Below are 24,431 nucleotides of genomic sequence, written 5' to 3' on the forward strand. Positions count from 1 at the left end.
TGAGGGCCCTGCATGGCTGGCTGCTGTCTGAAGCTATTTGGAGTCCTACCCCCTGTGTTTTGGATGTGGCTTAATTTCAATAGTAAGGTCTGTATGCAGCCCTGTATCTGCTGATTTTCAGGTTTCAGCTTTCTGCCAGCCTCACTGCCTGCTTAGAAGTAAAGTTGTGTTTCTCATTAAGGGGATAACAGCCACAGTTGAGGTAATTAACAAAAATTGTGCATTGGTGGCAGCAGCTCCTATAGGATTTCCAATAGTCTTTTTCTAGTAGATCCTGAAGGGTTTACCTTCATCCCCTCCCTTCTGCCTACCCTGTGCCCAGTCTCTGTTCTTGTTCTCTGGATATAGTCCCAATAACTTCTCTTGTAACAGCTTTGTTCTTGTCACCAGTTGGGTTCAGTGTATTGACAACTTGGCCAAATGAGGATTCCATTAACTCCATCTGCTCCAATTCTTGGGAGATGCAGGGTTTTTTCCCTCTCTTCTCACAGCATCTTCCAGTTGCCAGTTGTATGTTGGCCTTTCTTCAGCAGTTATAAGGATGAATATCCATGAATATCAGATTGATGCTCCTTTTAGTCCCATGGCTACACCATCTCGCTGGAGAGGGTGACTTAGGGACAGCGTTGGGATAGAAAGGAAACATCTGGCAGCCCAGTGCAGTGTGTTACATGCTGTGTCTGGGTCTGAGAACTAGGAAATGTTCTGATTTAGGACTTCCTCAGGAGTGATTTCTGCCTCCTTCAGGCTTTGACAACACATCAAAGGTACCCGGTAAGACTATGGCCAGGACACAGCCTTGTCTATCAGAACTTGGATTGAAGAGCATCGGCTACTCAGGATGGATTAGCCTGGTAAGTCAGTAGAGAAATCTTTTTGTAGACACAACCCAAACCTGAAGTCTGTTAATGAAGAGAATTGTGCCTAACAATGAGATTTAATTCACTTTCAGAGAAGAGACCAAGAGAAAGTAAATTTTCACTCAGGTGTTTTTAGTCTACTGACTCCTAAAGATTCTTTTCCTTTAAAAAATAAGCCTGATGTGATGGATTCATTCAATCAGTTCAACTCATTGAGCACTTACTAAGTACCAGATACTGTTCTTCATGTGAGGATGCTACATTGAACAGAACAAAATGCCCACTTTTATCTAAAAGTTTACATTCTAAGAAGGAAGACAACCAAAACAAGTAAATGAATATAATTTCAAATGGTAATAAATGCTGTGAAGAAAATAAAGCAGAGTAAGGGGAGATAGTGGCTTGGGCATGAGGAGGTATTTAGATGGGTTGGTCAGAGTGACATTTAAGCACAGATGTAAATGTTGAGAAGGAGGGTACAAGTCAGAGGGAACAGCTAACACGAAGGCCCTCAGGCAGGAGCAAGCTCAGCTTGTTTTAAGAACAGCAAGAACGCCTGTGTATTTAGTGTGGAGAGCATGGTAGGGATGACACCAGAAAAGTAGGCCAGAGCCGAATTGTGTTAGGGCCATGTAGGCCAAAAGGATTCTAGATTTTTATTCTGTGTGATTGGAAGACACTGGAAGGTTTTAAGCAAAGCAGTGATATCTGAATGGTATTTTTCTAAAAGATCATTTCGGCTACTGTGTGGAGAGTAGGCTACATGGAGCAAGAATGAAGGAAAGGAAATCAGTTAGAAGGCTTTTTGAGGGAGCCCAAGTGAGAGATGATGGCTTAGTTAGATTTGGGTGGTAGTAGCAGAGGTAGTAAGAAGTTACACTGGGAATACAGTCTTACTGGACTTCTTGATGAATGTAGGAGAAGAAAACAATAGAGGATTCACAGCCAACTCCTAAGTTTTTGTCCTGAGTAACAGAGTGATACCATTAACTGGAATATGTCGACTATGCAGGGGTGAGGGCAGTCAAGTGTTCAGAGTGAAAATCAAGTGCCTTACTGCAGACATGCTAAGTTTGAGATACCTTTTGGACATCTAAGTGGTAGTGTCATTTAAGCAGTTATATATCTAGAGCTCAGGGGAAAAGTTAGGACTGAATATATAGATGGGATTTAAAACCCTTAGACTAGATGAGATTGCCCAGAGAGTCAGTATAGGTTGAGAAGATAAAAGGACTAAGACCTGATTACTAGGCCTACTCTAACATTTATAGAGAGAGAAAAAAAAAAAAAAGGAAATCCAGAAGAGGAGACTGAAAAGTTGCTGGTTAGTTAGGAAGAAAGCTGGGAAGGTATCTGTAAGATAGACTGATAAAGATGCACATTGTAAACCCTAGAGCAACCACTAAAAACCTTTAAAAGAGGCATAGCTAATAGGCCAATATTGAAGGTGGAACACAACAAAAGTATTTAATCAAAAAGGCAGGAAAAAGAAGAAAGTAAACAAAGAACAGACAGGACAAATAAAATAATAGAGTAGACTTAAACCCAAATATATCAGTGATTGCATTAAATGTAAATGGTCTAAACATTGTAGGTAAAGGGTAGAGATTATTCTGAATTCAACAGCAAGAGCGATTAAATGCTATCTATAAGGAAAACACTATAAAATATAGGTGGAGTATACTAGACAATCATGAATCATAAGAAAAGTGGGGATGATTAATTCATAAGGGGCAAAATTAACTTAAAAACAGGAATATTGCTAGGGAGAAAGAGAAATGTTTCATATGATAAAGGAATCAATTCATCAAGAAGACAAAACAGGTAGTCCTAAATTAGGCACTGAGTAATGATGCTTCAAAATATATAAAGCAAAAACAACTGAAAGTGAATAAGAAAATCTACAATTGTATTTGGATGTTTTAACATTCCTCTCTTAGTAATTTTTAAAAAAGATTTTATCTGTTTATTAGAGCACGAGCCAGTGGGGGTGGGTAGAGGATGAGGGAGAGCAGACTCCCTGCTGAGCAGGGAGCCTAACATGGGGCTCGATCCCCAGACCTTGAGATCATGACCTGAGCCAAAGATAGATGTTTAACCAGCTGAGCCACCCAGGCACCCCACTCTCTTAGTAATTGACAGAACAAGTTGGTAGAAAAGTCAGAAAGATACAGATGACTTGAATAATACTATCAACTGTCTTGGCTTAATTGACAGTTAAAGAATACTTCATTCACTAATAACTGAATACACATTCTTCTCAAGTATACATACAACATGCACCACAAATGCTTGCACCATAAAATAACTCTCAGTACTTTTTGAGGAAACAAAAACATAAAAACTATGTTCTCTGTTCACAATGGAATTAAATTAATAACAGATATTTGTGGAAGTCCCCAGTAGGTGGAAATTAACATATTTCTAAATAATGCATGGGTTCATAAAGACACAAAGGAAATTAGAAATATTTGGGGCTAAATGAAAATGAAAACAATGTATCACAGTGTGGGATAGAGTACTAGGAGATCTATAGCTTGAAGTGCTTATGTTAGAAAAGAACTAAAATCAGGTCACCTGGCTGGTTCAGTTGGAAGAACATGTGACTCTCGATCTCGGGGTGGTGAATTCGAGCCCCACATTGGGTGTAGAGGTGACTTAAATAAATAAAACTTTAAAGAGGGTAAAAATAAGGGTGCCTAGGTGGTTCAGCCAGTTAAGTGTCTGCCTTTGGCTCAGGTCATGATCCCAGGGTCCTGGGATTGAGCCCCATGTCAGGCTCCCTGCTCAGCAGGGAGCTTGCTTATCCCTTTCCTCCCCGCTTGTGCTCTCTTTCTCTGTCTCTGTCACTATCTCTGTCTCTCTCAAATAAAATCTTTTTTAAAAAAGTAAAAAGAAAAAAAACTAAAATCAATTAACCAAGCTTAAGAAACTACCTTAAGAAACTTGAAGAGCAAATTAAGTCCAAAGCAGAAGAAAGAAGGAAGGGTGGAAATAAATGGAAAATGGACAAAGAATGGAGAAAAATAAATTAAAAACTGGTTCTTTGAAAAAATAAGTGCTCTATACTGTTCAAGGAAAAAAAGAAGTTATAAATTACCAATATCAGGAATCAAAATGAGGACAGATTCTAAAAATATTAAAAGGGGAATACATGTGAACAACTTTATACTGATAAATTCTGCCACATAAGTGAAATGGACACAATCCTTGAAACACACAAAGGGATGAAACTGCCTCAAGAAGAAATAGAAAATCTGAATAGTCTTATATCTGTTAAAGCAATCAAATCCACAATTTAAAACTTAACTCAAAGCAAAACCCACATACTTTTACTGGCAAATTCTATCAAACAATTAAGGAAGAAATAATACCAATCTTATATAAACTTTTTTCAAAAATAGAAGAGGAATAAATAGGTATAATTTACATAATGTATGTTTTAAAGAAACATAGAAAACACAAAGACATGCACACAAATGTTCATAGCAGCTTTATTCAGAATAGCTGAAAACTGGAAACAACTCAAATGTTCAACAGATAAGTGGATAGACAAATTGTGGTATATCCATACAATGGAATACAATTAAGCAATAAAAGTAACAAATGACTGAGACACACAACATGGATGATTTTCCAAAACAGGTGAACAAAAGCCAGAGACAAATGAGTACATACTGTGTATACATACAGTATGTATTCTTTTTTTTTTTTTAAGATTTTATTTATTTGACAGAGAGAGACACAGCGAGAACAGGAACACAAGCAGGGAGAGTGGGGGAGGGAGAAGGAGGCTTCCCGTGGAGCAGGGAGCCGGATGTGGGGCTCGATCCCAGGACCCTGGGATTATGACCTGAGCCGAAGGCAGACGCTTAACGACTGAGCCACCCAGGCACCCCCATACAGTATGTATTCTTAAACACACACACACACACACACACACACATATATGTAGGCCAATATTGAAGGTGGAACACAAGAAAAGTATTTAATCAAAAAGGCAGGAAATATGTGTGTGTGTGTGTGTGTGTGTGTGTATAAAACTTTGATAAAGCTTTACAACAGGTAAAACTCACCTGGAGTGATAGAGTAGTTCAGTGGTTGCCTGAGGCTGGGAATTGACTGGGATGAGTCACAGGGGAACTTTTTGGGATCAGGAGAATATGGTGACGGTTACATGTGTGTGTATGTGTATACATATATATATTTGTCCAAGCTCATCTGAATCTACACTTAAAATTTATTATGTAAATTATACCTCAATAAAGATTATTTTTTAAGTGGTAATGAAATACGGTCACTTTTTACAGCTCCTTGGTTTTGTTGTGGGCTGGGATCCCTTTCCCTTCTTAACTTGGAGTTCTCTTAGGGCCTCAGGATCTAGGCGGCCTCTAGTTCCATTGCTTTAACTTAGTGTTTTCTGGTAGGTTCTTGATGTGGAATGCAGACTTGCCAGCCATCCAGCTAACATCAAATGCTTGCTATGATGCTTTGCTGGGTGCTACAAATAAATAGGTGAAGAATATACCATTTCCACCTTCGAGGAGCTTATAATGGAATTAGTAAATACAGGAGATAAGTCATTTATAATCCTATCATATAAGTGCATAATTCAGGGTGAGTTGTGCACATTCCCTGCCATGGAAGGAAGAGTGTGATCACTTCTGACTTGGGGAAGGAGGTGGCACTTGAGGTGGTCCTGGAGAATTAATAGGTGAAGATGGGCACTAGGTGGATAGGGGTGTGTTGAGAGGTTGGGGCAGGCACTTTGACTTGATAGTGAAAGAAACCAAGAAGATGGGAAGTGTGATGCAAAAATCCTCAACAGAATATTAGTGAACTGAATCCAACAATATATTTAAAAAATCATACATCATGCTCAAGTGGGACTTATTCCCTGGATGCAAGGGGGGGGTTCAGTATTTGCAATTAATATGATAGGTCACATCAGTAAGAGGATAAAAGCCATATGATCATTTCAGTAGATGCAGAAAAAGCATTTGACAAAGTACAACATCCATTCATGATAGAAGTCCTCTGCAAAGTGGGTCTAGAGGGAACATACCTCAACATAATAAAGGCCTTAGATGAAAAACCCATAGCCAACATCACACTCAGTGTGAAAAACTGAGAGCTTTTCCCCTAAGGTCAGGAACAAGACGAGTATGTCCACTCTCACCTTTTTTATTCAACGTAGTACTGCAAGTCCGAGCTGCAGCAGTCAGACAACATAAAGAAACAAAGGCATCCAAATTGGTAAGGAAGGAATAAAACTTTCACTATTTGCAGATGACATGATACCATATATAGAAAACCCTGAAGACTGCCAAAAAACTACTAGGACTGATAAGTGAGTTCAGTAAAATTGGAGGATACAAAATCAATGTACAGAAACCTGTTGCATACCTGTACACTAAAAATGAAGCAGCAGAAAGTGAAATTAAGAATATAGTCCCATTTATAATTGCACCAAAGCCAATCAAACACCTAGGAATAAGTTTATCCAAGAAAGTGAGAGACCAACATACTGAAAGCTACAAGATATTAATGAAAGAAATTGAAGAAGATACCAAAATGGACAGATACTCTGTGCTCGTGGATTGGAAGAATTAATATTGTTAACATGTTCATACTATCCAAAGCAATCTACAGATTTAATTCAATCCCTATCAAAATACCAATAGCACTTTTCACAGAACTAGAACAAATAATCCTAAAATTTGTATGGAACCACAAAAGACCTCTAATAGCCAAAGCAATCTTTTTTTTTTTTTTTAAGATTTTATTTGAGAGAGAGTGCGCGCTCAAGAGAGAGCATGAGTGGGGGGAGGGGGAGAGGGAGAAGCGGACTCCCCACTGAGCAGGGAGCCTAATGTGGGGCTCAATCCCCGGACCCTGGGTTCATGACCTGAGCCTAAGGCAGACACGGAGCCACCTAGGTGCCCCCAAAGCAATCTTGAAAAACAAAAAACTGGAGGCATCGTAATTCCAGATTTCAAGTTATATTACAAAGCTGTAGTAATCAAAACAGTATGGTACTGGCACAAAGATAGACTCATAGATCAATGGAACAGAATAGAAAACCCAGAAATAAACCCACAATTATATGCTCAATTAATCTTTGACAAAGGAGGAAAGAATATACAAGAGGAAAAAGATAAGTCTCTTCAACAAATGACGTTGGGAAAGATAGACAGCCACATGCTGACGAATGAAACTGGGCTTCTGTCTTACACCACACACAAAAATAAACTCAAGATGGACTGAAGACCTAAATGTGAGACCTGAAACCATAAAAATCCTAGAAGAGAACACAGGCAGTAATCTGACATCGGTCATAGCAACAGTTTTCTAGATGTGTCACCTGAGGCAAGGGAAATAAAAGCAAAAAAAGCTATTGGGACTACATAAAAATAAAAAGCTTCTGTACAGCAAAGGAAACGATCAACAAAACTAAAAGGCAGCCTATGGATTGGGAGAAGATACTTGAAAATGACATATCAGGTAAAGGGCTAGTATCCAAGATCTATAAAGAACTTAACAAACTCAACACCCAAAAAACAAATAATCCAATTAAGCAATGTGCAGAAGACATGAACAGACATTTCTCCAAAGAAGACATCCAGAAGGCCAACAGACACATGAAAAGACGCTCAGTATCACTCATCATCAGGGAAATCAAAACTACCATAAGATACCACCTCACACCTGTCAGAATGGCTAAAATCAACAACCTGAGACCAGTGTCGGCAAGAATGTGAGAAAAAGGAACCCTCTTGCACTGTTGGTGGGAATGTAAACTGGTGTAGCCACTGTGGAAAACAGTATGGAAGTTCCTCAAGAAATTAAAAATAAAACTGCCCTATGATCGAGGAATTGCACTACCAGGTATTTACCCAAAAAATACAAACGCTATTTCAAAGGGATATATGCACCCCTCTGTTTATTGCAGCATTATCTACAATAACCAAACTATGGAAGCAACCCAAGTGCCCACTGACTGATGAACGGATAAAGAAGAGGTGGTGTATATATATATATATGTTTGTGTGTGTGTGTGTATATAATGGGATATTACTCAGCCAAAAAAAAAGAATGAAATCTTGCCATTTGCAACAACATGAACGGGGCTAGAGAGCAGAATGCTAGCGAAATAAGTCAGAGAAAGACAAATACTATATGATCTCACTCCTATGTGGAATTTAGGAAACAAATGAGCAAAGGGGGGGAAAGGGAGTCAAACCAAGAAACAGACTCTTAACTATAGAGAACACACTGATGGTTACTGGAGGGGACGGGGTGGGGGAAATAGTGGATGGGGATTAAAGAGTACACATCATGATCAAATAAAATGATTTTTTAAAAAAGATGGGAAAGTGTAATGGATGTCTTGGATTTGCAGGAACCCTGAGTCCAGGCTGGGGTGTTAGAAAAGATGAGGCTGGACAGGAGTTTAGGCCTAAATAAAAGAGCTGAAATGTCTGTGTAGGCCGTGCACAGGCTCTTCAGATGCTCGTTGGAGTTAGGGAGTTGGGTCGTTGGCAGCCGCTCTGGTGTCAGCGATGGGATGAGCAGGCAGGGAGGGACTAGGAATGGCACGGGACCACTTCGAGGTGGCCTAGGAAGAAAGCGACAAGGCACGGAGTCGAGATGTTGCCAGGCCCCTATGGAAACTTGCCGGGACCTGCTGAGAGCCTCTGGGACATGAGCCTGGGGAAGTGCGGTGCGCATCTGGCTCTGCACATCCCCTCCGAGGTCACACACCAGCCACATTGCTTGTTATAGGCTGAATTGTGTCCCCCTGCAAAATCCACAGATGGAAGCCCTAAATCCCCCCAGTGTGACTGGGTTTGGACATAGGGCCTATAAGGAAGTAATAAAGGCTATGTGAGGTCTTAAGGGTGGGGTCTTAATGCCATAGGACTGGTGTCTTTATAAGAAAAGGAGGAGACACCACAACTCTTTCTGCATGAGCACAGAGACAAAGCCGTGAGCACACAGGGGGAAAGCAACCATCTACGAGCCAGGAAGCGAAGCCTCGCTGGAAACCAAATCTGCCAGCACCTTGATCGTGGACTTCTCGCCTCCGGAACTGTGAGAAAATAGCCATTATTTAAGCCACTCTGAGTGTGGGTGGGTGTCTTGCTCTGGCAGCCCGAGCACACGACTACGCTGCTCACCACCAGATCGCTCGCCGGCACCCCTTTTTCAGTCCCGTAAGTATAAGACTGGCGGTTCTCAGGGCTCCCCAGTGTGGCGACTTCCCAGATACCAGAGTGCATGATTTCTCCTGTCTGTTCAGTGAGCTCCAGACTCGTTTCAAATGCTGTCATGCTTTTGGACGTCAGAACCGCCTCGCGAGAGAAGCGGGAGAAAGCTGGTTGTCCCCATTTTACAGATGAAGCAATGGAAAGTCGGAGATGGCCTGAGATAACCGAGCTAATAGGTGGCCGCATCTCAACAGAGCTTGCCGTCCACACCTGTCTCCAAGAGGAGATACGGGCCACGTCATCCTTCATCAGGATGCCGATGGCTGTCCTCGCTTCTTCCTCGTCCTGCCAGCACACGTGCACGCATTTCTTTTCCTTCTCTCTCCGCGGTAGAGCCGGGCCTTTATGTCACAGCAGCCGGAGCTCCCGTCTTTGTCACAGAGCCTGGCCATCACAGAGATCTGTTGGGAGTAGAGGACGGAGGAGGGATGGGGAGGGGGCTGGGGGCGCCCCGGGGTCGGGGGGGGGCAGGAGCACCTGACCCGGGCTGCGGGGAGATCCCGTGCAGGCCCCACAGCGGGTTTGCTCCCAGCTACTTAAGGCAACACCTTAACACATGGTGCGCACGTGGCCATAAACTGAAGCTCCTTTCGGAAGTTCGCCTTCCTCAAGCCTGTTGGTCTGTGTAGAGCCAAAAAAAAAATCTGTTTGGAATCACAGCATTCCTGGGAAAATGTCAACTCTCACACCCCATTGTCTCTGGAGCTGACATGCATCTTCTCACTTCTGAGCACAGAGACGGTTTGCAGTGGCCCTATTTTGGGGAGCAGGCTGTTTGTGGTGGGCCTATTGTTCCTCGGCAGCTGAGCACGCAGGTCTGGGCCTGTGGGGGGGGAAGGCCACCACCGCGGCACCGCCCCACTCCCCAGCAGCTACAATGGGGGGGGTTTCTGCTGATAAATGGACCCGGAGGGGCCAGCTTGCGGCGCCCTGAGGGCAGCGTTGTTTCCTGTAGCAATACCTGGGGCGGTGGGGTTGGTGAGGAACTGAAGGCAGGACGAGCTTCTGCTGGGTTGGGGGGGGGCTGCGTGCGGATGGCGGTGTGGAGGGCGTAGGGGCATGAGGACTATCCAGGCACGACTTGGAGAAAGTAGGGTTTGAGCCCCAGACGCAGCAGAAGAGGTCCGAGATGAGCGCCCTGGGTAATGAGACCACTCGGGCCGTCTTGGGGAGCTGGCCTTGTGCTGGCTCAACCGCAGGAACGCTAAACAAAGAGGCCGGGCTTCCTGTCCTGGCTTTGGCGAGTTTTGAGTGCCCTTGACCCCTGGAAGAACAGGGTGGGAAAGGCCCACCGCCAGGTGGAGACTCTTGAGTTCACTCCTGGCTGATCCCTGGTGGCCTGAGCCAGCTTCCAGCTCTCTCCACCTGAATCCCTTCTCTGACCTTCCTCTTCCCCTCGTGACCCAGAGCATCGCCTCATTCCCATCCTCCTGTTTATTCACGCGGTTACTCACCTGAGTATTTTCTGAGACGTCCAGATGTGGACAGAACCAACCTGTGTCTCCTTGGAGCCCTTTAGGCACGTGGGGCAGGCAGGTGAGTAGACGACATGTACAGATTATGTGCTGAAACAGGATTAGAAACAGCTCTGCGGAAGCACAGAGGGGCCAGCAGTTGACCTCGGGTGCAGGTAGGGGTGGGGCCCGGACTTAAGGAAGAGCTTCACGGAGGGTGTCGCCATTGGGAGGAAACCTTAGGGAACCAACAGGAGTTCTCCCGGTGCCCGCGGCTGACCGGGGGGTGTGAGCATTCCAGTAATGTGGCCAAGTGAAAGGCCCCAGATGCTGTGGGGGGCAGTGAGTGGTCCTGGAGGGCTGAGCTACAGTCCTGTTCGAGGGAGGCCTGCTGGCCTCGCCCTCCCAGGGATTCTCCTCAGAGGCACGGGTCCCAGGGACAGGGCCCCTGTCAAGCCGCCTGCACTTAGGCCTAGCACTCACCTGGACTCGGGGGGCTGGGGTGCACACAGGGTTTCCCTCTCCGCTTCAGTTCCTGCCCAGGGACTTGGCAGTGATGGGGGATGCCACCCTGACCCAGAGCCCAAAGAGGTGACAGGTGTCTTCTTTAAAAACAATGCCCAGCCCAGGCCAACCTAAAACCCGGTTGGGTCTATACCGAATAGGACCTCACTCACCACAGGTAGCAAATCGGAGATGTGCCTCCAAGAAAGCAACACTGAAAAAGCTGGAAAGAGAGGATGGGAAGGGCCTTTGTGGTGGACGCCCAGCTGGTAACCGGAGGGAGGTGTCTTTGGGAGACGATCGTCGTCCGTTATGTCGCTGTCGGCTTACAAAGGCTCTCCATGAGGCCCTCCCCACACTGGTGAACTGGTCAGGGACAGGCTTATTGCCCACTGCGACGTGAGAGCTGACCCCCCTCTCCACACTGGGGTCCCTTGGAGGCTAACTCTTTCTTCCATGAGTCGCCTTCACGTCGGGAAGCAAGGAAGCCCCTAGTCTGGGGCAAGAACCTGGGCCCTCCCTGCTTCGTAATTTGCTTCTAGAGCCTTGCTTTTAAAAAATCATCTGGCTACATCTCCTGCGGGTTCCCTTAGCCACTAAGGAGCAGAGCCAGGACTGGGACCGGCTTCTCCTGGAGGCCTGTCCGGTGCTCTGGGCCAAGCGGCCAGGCTCCCCTGCCCTGGACCTCCATGTCCCGGCTCTCTCTGCTTCCAGAACAGCCCCCGGAGATAGGGACCGGCGCTCAGGGACCGGGGAGGTGGGGGGTGGCTGGCTGGGCCGCTGTGAAGACCTCGGTGTATGGGCAGTGCTGTGCGTACCTGAGCCATGGCGTTGGGGCGGGGAGGGTGGTGGCAAAGGAGCTGCGGGGACCCGTTCTGCTGCCTGAGAAGTGGACTCTGGTCCGCCCCCAACATCTTCCCCCCTCTCCCGCTTGCCTGCTGTGCAGGCAGGTTCTCTGGGATGAAGGGGGGCTGCCCCAGACCCTTGCAGGCCAAGCGCCCCCTCTCTGTGCAGGAGCCCTGGCCACCTGTTGTTAATCTAGCCCTGGTAATCCATTCTGTACTGTGTCAGCAGTTCAAAAGGGCACTGTTAGTATTTTTTGCCGACTTCAATTAATGTGAGATTTCAGAGGCCCCTCTGATCACATTTCATCTGTCACAAGTCAGGAACAAAACAGACAGGTTCCAGTCGAGAGGAGGAAGGAGAAGGAGTTTATTGCAAACACCGACCAAACAGACAGGGTGGGCTGTGCCCAGGGAAGGGCACCCCGGAGTGCCCAGTTGCTGCCCCTCAAGCCATTTGGGCCCCATGCCTAGGCCCTAGTCCCCTTCTCGCCAATATTCCTCCCCTCCCAAAGAAGATGTAAGTGCAATAACTTACTTTGAAAGGCAAGAAATGATTCTCTTAATAGTTTGCTATAATGTAGTTACATGGTGCTATAGGGCAGTAAAACTTTATGGAACTGACCTCATTTTTTTTAAACATTTTTTCTGAATTTTTAATGTATTTTTAATATATATTTTTAATATTCCACCCCAGGCCATTAAGCTAAAGGAAAAGTTGCGTTTATACAGGGTTACAATATCTTACAATGAGAACAGTCAGTGTTGGGTGAGGTTCACGTTCCTTGGAGCGCTCAGCTCCCTCTTCAACCACTGCACATCCAAACAGGTTATCAGGCATTGAAAACTGTCCTTCAAAATCAGTAGTATAAACGCCTAGCTCTATGTGTGTACGTGAAGGGGGAGAGGCGGAGGGCGGGATTAGGTCACGTTTGGTTCGCCAGAAGGCCTTTCCTCCCTACAGCATCCTCGGTGAGGTGAAGCGGGGTTGTTGCGACTTTGGAAGTAGGGTTCTCGTGGTCTTCTCATTTTTCTCTCTCATGGCCGTGGGTGATTATCCTGGGGCCGGTTTGCCAACCATCCTCCCCCCAGCTAGTCTGGTGTGCCTTTGCCCCTGATAGGGCCATCAAGCAGACCAGAGGCCCCGGGGTGTCCTACGAGACGGTCTCCCCTCAACCTGGCTGCCCAAGCGAGATACACGGTAGCTTTCATGGACAAGCTCCTCTTGGCTACCCAGGCGAAAGGAGGGCCCGTGGGGCACTGGAGCTGGGCCCCACGTGGCCACTGCCGCAGATGCTGGGGACCCACCTCGAGACTGCCACCCCCCCCGCCCCCGTCCCCTTGCAGTGTCTTCCAACCCACCTGGCCACCATGCTTTCCCGAGCTGGAGGCGCGGTAGTGAGAGCCGAGAATCAAGTATAGCGGAAAGGATTCAAGAAAGGTTACAAAGTCCGTGTGTCCCCCCCCCCCCCCCCCCCCCCCCCCCCCCCCCCGGCCGCCTGGCCTTGTTCCCAGCGGGGCCCGGAGGTTCTCAGTGCCGAGGAGGCTGCCCGTCGGTCCGCTGACTCTTCAGGCTCGCGTCTCTGTCTCTGTCGAGACCTTGGGCACGGAGCCAAAGGGAATCCTCAGCTCGTGTAGCTTATTGGCTTGGCGGTGACCCACCGGGGCCGGCTGGCGCCCCTCTCTGCCCACCTGCCCGAGCCCTCGCGCCCGAGGAAGGCAGCCCGCTGGCCCCAGAGAGTCGGCCCGAGCTGCCGCGGGGACGCCTCCTGCCCTCCAAGGTCTGGGCCTGGCCACCCGCGGGGAAGGCGGCCAAGGGAAGGCTGAGGGGAGGGAGGCCCGCCGGCAGAGAGGGGAGAGGCAGGGGAGAGGCTGCGTGAGGCTCAGGCCCTGCGTGTACCCCACTCCCCAGGGCAGTCACGCCCCCCTCTGTCCGCGCCCCCCTCCCCGCCCCGGGCTGGGACCTTCTCATCTCCATTGTGAAGGGAGTGTACTAAGTAGAGGATCTTTAAGTCCCTCCCAGCGCCGGGTTTTCTGATTCTCTGAGTATTGGGCCGGCCCTGGGGGACCTGGGGCAGGGAACTACCTGTGGGGAGTTGAACAGGCACATTTCACCCCGACATTTGAATCATAAATACTTGGCTCTGTCGGTGAGAAGGGCAGCCAGAAAGCAGCCAGATAGAGGAATTGAGCACCAGGGGTCCCTTCCAGAAGAATCTGCCTAGAGCCCCCTCCCTTCCCTCCTCCTCTGGGGATCTCCCAGTTCTCCATCTCTCTGCACGGATCCCCTCCCGGCTAAGAACATGTGTGATGAGGGTTCCTCCCTTGTCCTTGCCAGCCACCAGAGCCCTTAAGGGGAATGATTCCCAGCCTTAAGTGCTTCTCCCTTTCCCTTCCTAGATTTGGGGAGCCTGAGTTATTTCAGTGAACCTCAGAACTGCAAAAGGCTTCCTAAGAGTCATTCCAAGATCCTCAGATATATGGAACATTTAAAACCAACATTTAACTCCATGTCCAAGATGCTTTTCACTTCTAGAAGATCCATGTTAGAGCTATACGGTTCACAAAGAGGTCTGACTCTTACCAAGGGAAGCCAAAGCCAGATCCTTCCCCAGGCCTGTTTCCAGGGCCGAGAGCACAAGGCAGGGGGGGAACTGTGATTCCTTCTAAGCCTTGAGCGGCTCAAGGGCAGAGGATCTCACCCTCCACCCAAACCAAGAGGCTGTCCTGTGTGCAGGCCCCCAAGCCTGCTGCACTTGGCCCTCCTCCCTGACTTGTGCCCAGGGGCTGCCTGCTGGAGGGGCCTCTCGGGCTCTCAAGGCCGGCCCCAGAGGACAGGGACCGTGTGCCACTAGGTTAGGTGACGGCTGGATCTGCTGCCAAAACTCGAGCTGCTCGTCTCCACTCAGGCAGAGGTGGAGTTCCTCCCCAGAAGGAGGCACCTTCCTGCAGGCAGGGAAACGGCTTCTGGACGGCATCCTGCCCCCCACATCTGGAACAGAGCGACCCAGAGGAGCGGAGCCCACCAGCCCTTCTAGAGGCTGGAGAGAGGGGGCTGAGATTTCGGGTTCCCTAGGGATGAAGGGCAAGAGCAGGCTCTCTCTGCCCTCGCCCGGAAGAACACGGGGCCCCCACCCACCGTGGAAGGCTCTGGGCAGGTAGGGTGCCGCTCCAGAGATGGCTGGCGAGGGACAGGCAGTCTGAGGCGGTTGTAGGGGCCGAGAGGCAGAGTGTGAGCACAGATCCTTTAGCAAATTCCGCATGCTGCTCTCGACCCCCCTCTCCCAACATGACTGCAGGCCCTACTCGTGTGTTCCGAGGTATAAGTCCTTCCACGCCAGGACACTGCTCAGCAGCCCGGGTGAGCTCCCAGAATGGGTGGGGGAAGGGACAAGCGTCTCCAGGTCCTCCTGGAGGGGCCTGACTGGCTAGAGAACAAAGCTGCCCAGACCTGCCCACTGCAACAGGCATCCTGCGGGTTGTGGGCTGTCGGGCGGTCAGGAGAGCAGAAGTGAGTGCCTGAGCCCCTGTCCCTTCCCGGACACCTCCTGGCAGCTCTTCCTCTCTCTAGAAGCTCTTCTTCTCGCAGCCCTGTGGATGCTGTGGGTGGCCTGTGTCCTCCCCTTGCAGTGTTCACCGAGATCCAGAGTCTGCAGGTGCAAGGGAGCTGGAACAAGCCCCTTCGGGGACGGTCCACTCTCCTAGACGCCAGCATTGCTGGATGACAGCAGGATTCTTCAGCTCCAGCCCCTCTCCTGTTCTGTCCAGCGCTCCAGGTGGGTCCAGCGCAGGGGCACGGCCAGGGTGGGTGGAGGTGAGGCGGGTGCCTTGGGCCCAGGAGGTCGGATTCCGTGGGCTTTTAGGAGGACAACGGGGCGATGGGAGGGGCAGGAGGCCAACTCTGCAGGACTCGGAAGAACAGAACTCTGTTCTTCAGCCACAGTCACTGGCCCGGTGACCAGGGGACCACACGGCAGAGGGAAGGACGGACGTGACGGCACGTGGCCGTTGCTCGGTCTGGATGGGAAACTAGCCTTGACTCAACCCTCAAACTGGGCAGGGCAGAAGAGCAGGAGTGGGGAGAAAGGGTCTTCAGCTTATAATGGATGCAAAGCTGCAAAACTCGGCCACCTGGCTTCCTCCACGGCCTCCGGCCAGGAGTGGGGGCTCGGCCTCGGTGCCAGGGCGGGCGGGACCTGCTGCCCCCTCCCTCCCAGTGGCCCACGGGGCCTCACACTTGGGGTGGCTGAAAGTGCTGAGGGCCGGGCCCCCGGCCCAGGCCAGGTTCCTAAGAGGAAAGTTGAACGGGAGGCTGGGGGCCTGGGGAGCGTGGGCGTGGCCAGGGCCCCAAGGTGGGGGAGGGCGTGGGGATGGGCCGAGCGGTGCCCTGTCATGTGGCCCAGGAGATGGCCGCACTGTGCTCCTTGGCCTTCATGCGCAGGGCCGCGATGCTCGAGGTCTTGCGGTCCGGCTCGCCGTTGAGCTCGTAGCCGTTGAGGCCCGGGCTGAGGCCCGCTGTTCCAAACAGGCCTCCCATGTGTGTCTGGCCCACGTGGCCGCCTGCCCCGGAGACGCTCAGGAAGTCGGTGACGCCGCTGGCCCCGGAGCCCGGGGGGTGGGTGTGAGGGGACATGCAGGCGGGCACCGGGTCGCAGGGGACCACACAGGCTGGCACTGGTGAGGCAGCCCCGTTGTTGCCGATCCAGGATGGGTTCTGAATCTGGGGAGAGGGAAGGGAGAGCCGGCTGGGGCAGGGCTGCGGGGGGAGGGCACGTGGGGGGCCGGTGGCTGGCCCTGTCCCCAGACGACCTCGCCCCGCTCACGCATGAGCCCTTCGTTATGCTGAGATCATGCCCGAGTGTTTACCCGGAGCCTCGCAAAACCTTTATGGCCATCCGGACCTGGGAGGGTTTGGGTTTTGTGCTTGGCTCCCAGCAGAGAGAAATTGTTTTCAGGACCGAACTTCGAACTCCATCAAGGGCCCGGTGACAGGGCTGCCTTCAGGGCACAGCCAAGCTGCTGAGGGCGGCCCCTGCCTCAGTCAGCTGACTTCGGAATTTGAGATGCAGGGGCCGACTTTCCCTCCCTGCGCCCCTGAAGGTCAGCAACTGTGTCTTACTCCCCTGTGGCTCCTCACCAGGCCTGGGGCATCTCAGGAACCTGAGAAATGGGAGCTGACCCCAACTCAGAGAGCTTTGGCGTTGGGAACGTGGGCTCTGGGCTTGCAGGTTGTGGTGTGGAGGGGGCAGGGCCGGGCAGTGGGGCCTCATCTCCCAGTGTCAAGACCAGCGGCTGAGCTTCCAAAGGCTGTGTCCTCGAGGCTTCACAACTGGCTCAGGGTGGAAGGGGCTGCCTCAGGACGTGGTGAGTGCCCACGGGTGGATGGATGAAGCCAGGCTGGATGCCCACAGGCCAGGGCGTGTGTGTGTGTGTGTGTGTGTGTGTGTGTGTGTGTGTGTGTGATGCTCAGGCAGCACGTGGGGGTGGACTGGAGGCCGACCTGGGCTGGGGAGGGCCAGGGTGAGCAGGACCAGAGGAAACGAGAACTCTCAGCGCTGTGCATGGGATCACAGGGCGCCCTCAAGCAGCTTCGGCTGGCCTGCTCTCCGCCCCACCCATGTTTGTAGTCCACTCACATTGAAAGCCGAATGAGGGGGGACCTCGGCCCCCAAGTCCCACAGGGCATTGTCATGGCCACACGAACCACTGGCTGATTGGCCTGACCACATTCCTCCTGCCTGGGGTGGTGGGGAATCAGCGGCTTTTCCCTTCCCCTCGTCAGGAGGCGTGTGATATGTGGTGTTGCAGGTGGGAGGGGTGAGCCCGCGCTGTGTTGGTCCCCTCCCCGCTCCCTCCAGCAGGGAGCTCAGGCAGCAGAGATCCAGACCCAGGAGCCAGGCTGGAGGCTCATCCTCCCAGGACAGAGGGCGGGGAGAGAGGAAAGTATGCAGCAGGAGCTGAGGATGAGGTGTGTGTGTGCGTGTGTGCGTGTGTGTGTGTGTGTGTGTGTGAGACACCCCACATTCCTCAGCCTCACCCCAGGCCTGACCCCCTGACCCCATGGATCCCGGCAGGGGAAGGGGCAGAGCTGGTCTGGGGGCGGGGGGAGGGCATCCCGGGGGCCACGGGACAGCAGGGCCCCGGGACAGTGGGTCTTAAGGGAAACAGGAAGGCCTGCGCCACCGGCTCGCTGCTGGGTGGGGCCGGGCTTGGAGCCGAAGGCAGAGGCCATGCTGCCACGGCCACCAAGAGGCCTGAGGGGAGGGACCAGTCGCCTCTGCCGGGCAGGCTGTGGGGTGTGAGGAGTGGGCCCAGCTAGAAAGACGTCTCTGCAAGAGCCGCGGTGTCGGCCACTGCTCACACCACTTCTCACCCCTTTGCATCTCTTGAAGACGCCAATGCCGCTAGAATGGGGCCAGGCTGACGGGACGGAGGAGAGGGCAGGTCGGGACACAGCCGCCTGGGAGAGCTCAGAGCTGCAGAGCGACCTTTAACCGGCTATTTAGTCCCCAGAGTACTTCTGTGTTGTCTAATTTCGGCCTTTCAACAACCTCACGAAAGAGCTGGGGGGGGTACTTTCATCGTGTCCAGTTTTCAGAAGACACCGAAGCTCGGAGAGCTCACGGCTTGTCTGAAGTGAGAAGGGTCTGGGGCCGGAGGACAGCACGTCCCGGGACTCAGACCTCCCTGTTCGCTACAGCCCTACCTCAAGCCCCCCAGCTTTCCGGACTTTGCTTTCCTAGGAGACACTTGGGGTGGCTCCTGATGGCCTGGGGGCCCTGGTCTTCAGCCTGCCTTGCTTCTGATGCCCACAGCGAAAGGGGCAAACATGGCAGAGGAGAAAGCCTCCCTCTCTGTCCAGGCCTGCCCCTCCCCAACGCCCAGCCAAGCCTGGGCCGGCAGGCAGGCTACGCAGAAATGGCCCCGGCCTCGCACATTCTGGGGCGAACAGGCACACACCTGCACCGGGCTTGATGAGTCCCATCTGAGGGGGGCTAGGCCCTCCTCTGAGATGCCCATTCCCGGAGCCAGAGGGGCTGGAGCCGGCCGCTCGGGGCTGGGACTTACCTGGGCGTAGTTCTCCGCTCGGGTGAGGAGGGGCAGCTCGTAGGCAGTGGAGAAGTGGGTTCGAACCTGCTGCATCTGCCCAAAACGCTCCCTCTTCCTCCACTTGGCCCTCCGGTTCTGGAACCAGACCTACAGGACAGAGCAGTTGTCACGGGGGGGGTCAGAAGGTGCACGTCATTCCCTGGGGCTCCCACCCATCGCAGCGCAGGGTCTGGGCCATGGGGCTGCAGGGAAGGGTCTGCCTCAGCCTTTAGCTTCCAGGCTCACAATCTAGAATGAGCCGTGCTGAGGGTCGGGAAGGCGAGCTTAACCCCAACGAACCACAGTGTGCTCTTGGGCCAGACTTCGTTATTCCAAGCTTCAGAATGCAGAGCAGGCAAGCGTCGCACCCACGCATCACGTCACTGGTCATCCTAGCGGTCATCTAACCAACCCCAGCACCGTGTGGCCTGGCCTGCCTCGGGCCACGGACTCCTGAGGGGAACCTGACCAAAGTTGTGACGGCTCCTCTCGAAAATCATTCTCTAGATGCTCACACAGTCTGGCCATAATTTCCCAAAAGCTCTGGGGTTCCCTGGGGCCTTGTCTAGTGGCCCAGAATCAGAATTCCTACCTGTCTGAGTCCTCTCTGCAGCCTTCGTGTTGGAAAGTCTCCCCACTCGAGCCCCCTGTGGCAGCAGAGGCCTTCAGGGATGGCCTCGTGGAGGGGGGGTCTGGGGCCGGGCCCGAGTGTAGAAACAGCAGGGCACGCTCAGGAGACCCCAGGAGGCCCTGCTGCTCAGCTGGCCAGTGGTGGGAGAGAAAGACCCGTGGACGCAGAGGTCAGATTGTGGAGGGCCTTGATACCCAGCCCGGGGCTTTGCTCTTGGTGTGGTCAGTAAAGGCGGCCACTGCGAGGTCTCATGCAGAGGGCGGCCTGACTCTAAGGAGGAGTGAAGACCCCCCTGTCCCTGAGCAGGGGCCGCTGGGGCATTGGCTGCAGTGGGGAGGGTGGTCTCTGAGCCAGGTGTGTGAGCTGTGGTCTCTGACGGGTGGGTGGGGGCTGTTGGCTCCCTTGCAGGAACACTTCTGACAGGCTGAGAACTTTCCCAGGCTTCATGGACAAGAGCTGGACTTGGGGCCTGCTAGCCCTGCACGTGGCTTGGGATCTGGGGCCGGGGCGGGGTGGGGAAGGGGGCAGGACAGGTGGGAGAGGGTGTGAGGAGGGGAGGGGTCAGCTTCCAGACCAGAAATGGCTTCAGGCTGAGTCAAAGGCAGGCTTGGGAGTCCCCAGAGAGAGGTTTCGGTCAGCTGTGTCCCTGCCAGTGGACTCAGGTGCAAGGGGGCACACCCCAATGGCAGCCCGCCAGCAGCTGAGCTGAGAGCACCGAGCACCGAGCATCCTCGGAGGAGGGAGAAGGAGCTGGGCCAGAGGCGGGGAGGGCTGCCCGCAGGGTAGCGCAGAGGCTGCTCAGCCTGTTCCGGCTTCCAGTGGAGCCGCGCCCCCGAGCGCCCATTCCAGCCCTGGCATTGCCACTGGCCTCGCTTTCTGTGTCTGCAAAATGGGGCCAATATCTGTACTGATGTCCTCACGGGGGTCGCGCCTCATAGAACAGCAGGTGAGAGATGATAAATGCTGTCACAGAGTTTCTGAGAGGACTGCACACTCGTTTACTTATAGCTCCTCACCTTTTTCTTGCTGTCTTTCGCTACAAGGAAAAGAAGCTGGGATGTGTGTGACTCATGTTAGTGTGGGGAGGGTGGGGGCAGGGAGCCAGTGTGGCATTGCACCTCAGTTTCCTTCCCTGGTCCCAAGGACACATGCATGTGTGCCTACGCACGCGGACGCGCACACACGGGCTGGCATTGCTCTGACAGTCATTCTGCCTCCCTGACTTGAGCCTGGTGTAGGAGACGCACTCAGCCCCTGCTCCAGAGCCTCCTGGGCCCCTTTTCCTCCAGGGGCTCCTGGGGTCCAGGCCCAGGCCGCCCGCTGAGAGCCAAGGGCGGATCGGGTCTCCTCTCTGCGCCACTGAAACGGGATCCCCCTTTATCAGTGGCCTGGAATGGGGGCCGGGGGGCAGGATGAGAGAATGAATCAGAGGAGCTTGTTTTCATTTCATGTTTAATTTCCTGCAGGCTTAGCTCCGTCTTTCCGCTCCTTCCTCAGCCTCCCAGGGTTTGCTGGGGGGGAAGCCAGGGGGAGGGGAGAAGCCCACTGGAGGCATCAAGATATATGGCTCCATTCTTTCTTCGGGGGGTGGGGAGAAGGTGAGGAAAAGTGTCCGTGGCCGCCACTGTGGGGGGTTTGCCGGGAGCTCCGGTGGTGGGAGGCGGGAGCAGCAGGTGGAGGGGTGCTCCTGGAGATGTCCCGCAGGCTCTGGATGGGCTGGGGAGGCACTGCAAGGGGACGGGGGCGGCAGGTCCCAGAAGTGGGAGGAGGAGCACAGTGGGGGGAGATGGAATGTGGGGGCTGGAGCAGTGGTGGGGGTGCTGGGTTATCTGGGAAGACAGCTGAGCAGCGGGGGAGTGCGCAGAGATAACGCTGTCTTTGGGATGGGAGTGGAGGAGGGCCCGGCCCAGGGATGGAAGGGAGGGTTAAAGACCCAGAGACTTCGGGAGGCGGGAGGCGAGGCTGTGGGGCAGCAGAACCGCCCAAACCCTCTTCCCTTGCCTGCAGCACTGGGCCCCGTTCCTGCGCAGGGCTGGAGCTCTTCTGCTAAGTGAGCCCCGCGGCTCTGCAGTCTCAAGCCTCAAGCCCCCCAGCTTGGGTGGCGGCCGGACATCCTCAGGGCCCCTCTGAGCTCACGGTGGAGGGCCTGGAGATGAGGCACGGCCGTCCTTCCATCTCTGGCCCCCGGAGCCTGGCGCTCGGAGAGCTGCCCACAGATGCTCTGTGCCTCAGGGCTCTGCGGCCCCAGCCTGTCTCCACAGGACAACCCTAAGGGGGAGAGGGGACCACGAGGTCCAGCCTTCCAGTCTGCATGTCGCGCCCCAGGACCACCCCGCTCCCGGCCCACCCTGGCCTGGGCCTGCTCAGCACAGGCCTCTCCCCAAGGAACCAACCGTCTTGGCAGGGGCCTCAGTAACCGCAGCCCATCTGGGGCCAGGGCGGGGTGGCCCAGGGCGGGGAGGCCTCTGTCTTATTGTCTTCAGCACCAGCTGCGGAGATTGGAATCCCAGACAGCAGAGAGAGGCCCCTGCAGCCCCTGGAGCAGGGCCAAGCCCCGAGCTTCTTCCCAGGAAAGGTCCCTCTTAGAGCCGCCCACCCCCTCCCTGTCCCCAGCGCCACTCTATGCCAGGCACCTGGCTTCCCACCAGCTGAGTACGGGCCCCAAACAAACCCAGCAGGGGCAGGCAGGGGGTTCCGCCACCACTCCCCCCAAACCTCGGGGCACTGCCAGGCTCGATCCAGAGGTCTGACGCACATGGAGATCCCACCCACCCTGCTGCCTTTATACAAAGAAAAGTCTCAGAACAATATGGCCCATGTCCTGGCAGAGCCAACTAAAGTAAAAGAAACACTGGGCTGGAGCTCTGGAGTCCTGGATTCTAGTCTCAGCCCTGCCACTGAGTCACTGTTCCTGAGTCACCTGACCACAGGTGATCACGTCCCACCTGTGGGCCTCCTCCTACTTATTATCAAATGAGAGGACCAGATAGATGATCCTTTCCAGCACTAACGTTCTATATTCCTATGATCCTCCCCTTAGATGAGAAGATATGCAAACACATCAGCGTTTCCCTTTCTGCCTTGGCTGCTGGGAAGCTCAGGGTTGAAATCTGTGCTCAGTGGCAACTATGATTATTAGCCTAATGTTTGACGTAATTACCTGTCTATTTCATGGCACCGTTCTTATTTTTAGATGAAACTAACAAGTCTTTAATTGTAGCTGCCTCAACTCCATTTTGGAAGCAGGCACAAATGGGTGTGTGCGCACACGCAGAGGGAACACTCTGCTTTGGTTATGCGATGGCACCTGAAAAATGTTCTCTATAGCCCAGTGTCGTTTCCATGGTTTGTCCTAGAAAAGCCATCCTTTTGATACTAAGTGAATTCTACTCCCAGGCACTCCCATGCACTTGTAAGGAACACACACACACACACACACACACACAGTGCAAAGGATGTATCAGTCGATCCCACACGAACACGGTGCCTATAGGAATGTCCCATAACCAGCCACCCCCTTCTCCACCAGCTCCTTCAGTTCCTCCCAATCCACGGGCTGGGCCGAGGCCAGGTTCTGGGGTTCCTGTCCAGACTCTGAGGCCCGGGAGGTCACACGGCGGCCTATCCTGATGCAAATAAGACAGCTGGTGCGTGAATGCTTGTGGAATGACAGGAAAGCCTCACCTGCCCTGCCTTCCTTCCCCAACCGTTCACCAGGCACTGGGCAGGAATAAGAGGGGCAGCCGGACTCCAGGAACTCGTGGCCAAACAACCCGACTGTTCACTCTGGGTACCTGCAGTTTCTGGATGGCTGCATATTTATGGTAATTGCTGGTCCTTTCTCGCATGATCCATTTTGAATGAAAACGTTTCTGGACGATGTTACAGAAGCTCTGCCTTGTTACACAGAACATGGTTGTGACTGATGCCTTAGTGAACTTAGGCAGCAGGGGGCGCCCTTGGGGCCTGCGGATAACGGAAGGCTCTGTCCTGGCCCTGAACCCACATCTGAGCCGAGCTTAGCCCAGCTGAGCTGTGTTGCTTTAAAAAAAACACAACCCAAGAACTGCTCTTTGTTCTCAAGTTGTTGACTTCCCTCACCCCACTGGAGGGGGAAAAACCGCTATCTGACAACACTTTATTTGCCATTCCTCACATGCTCTGGGATGGAAAAGTAGACTGAGCATGACATTTATTTGTGTGAAGCTGAAGCCTGAGCTTTAGTGCATGGATTTTGTCTCCTGTGTTTTGGGTACTCTGAGGTCTTTGCTTCCTCTCTGGTTCTTTTCTTGTTGTAACTTCATGCGAGGAGGGAGGACACACCTCTCTGGACAAAAGAGGTCCACCAATCTACAAATATTTATTTTTTGCCCTTGTTGCTCTGAGTTCAGCCTTCTCTATTTGGTAGGAATATAGTGATGAACAATCAGACAGTACCTGTCTTCAAGGAACTCACATTATAGTGAGAGGAGACAAACATAAAATAATTTAAGCCAGTCATATATTCTATAAAGAAAAAAAAAACAGGACAAGGTGGGAGAAGGTGACCTGATTTGCTTGTGTTATGTTATGTTGGTTTGGGATGAGTTGTGTTGTGTTGTGTTGGCTGTGTTGGTTTGGGTTATGTTGCATTGGGTTGGGTTCTGTTGGATTGTGTTGAGCCGTGTTGGGTTGGGTTGACTGTGTTATTTGGGTTCTGTTGGGTTGTGTTGAACTGTGTTAGGTTGGGTTGACTGTGTTGTATGGGTTGTGTTGGGTTGGCTGTGTTGCTTTGGGTTATG

At 52.4% G+C, this 24,431-nt stretch overlaps 1 protein-coding gene across 1 annotated transcript in view; it reads right to left on the bottom strand.

Annotated features, from left to right (window-relative positions):
- Positions 1-13,876: 13,876 nt before the first annotated feature.
- ALX4 (ALX homeobox 4) overlaps positions 13,877-24,431 on the bottom strand; it is a 42,160-nt gene continuing 31,605 nt past the window's right edge. The window contains exons 3-4 of the mRNA XM_035012610.1: positions 18,999-19,127; positions 13,877-16,650 (exon numbers count right to left, since the gene is read on the bottom strand). Coding sequence (XP_034868501.1) covers positions 16,321-16,650; positions 18,999-19,127 — 459 coding nt within the window. The 3' untranslated portion in view covers positions 13,877-16,320. The remainder of the gene's footprint in view (positions 16,651-18,998; positions 19,128-24,431) is intronic.

Source organism: Mirounga leonina, unplaced genomic scaffold, assembly GCF_011800145.1.
Source record: "Mirounga leonina isolate KUSES-001 unplaced genomic scaffold, KU_Mleo_1.0 Mir_166, whole genome shotgun sequence".
Classification (NCBI taxonomy): Eukaryota; Metazoa; Chordata; class Mammalia; order Carnivora; family Phocidae; genus Mirounga; species Mirounga leonina.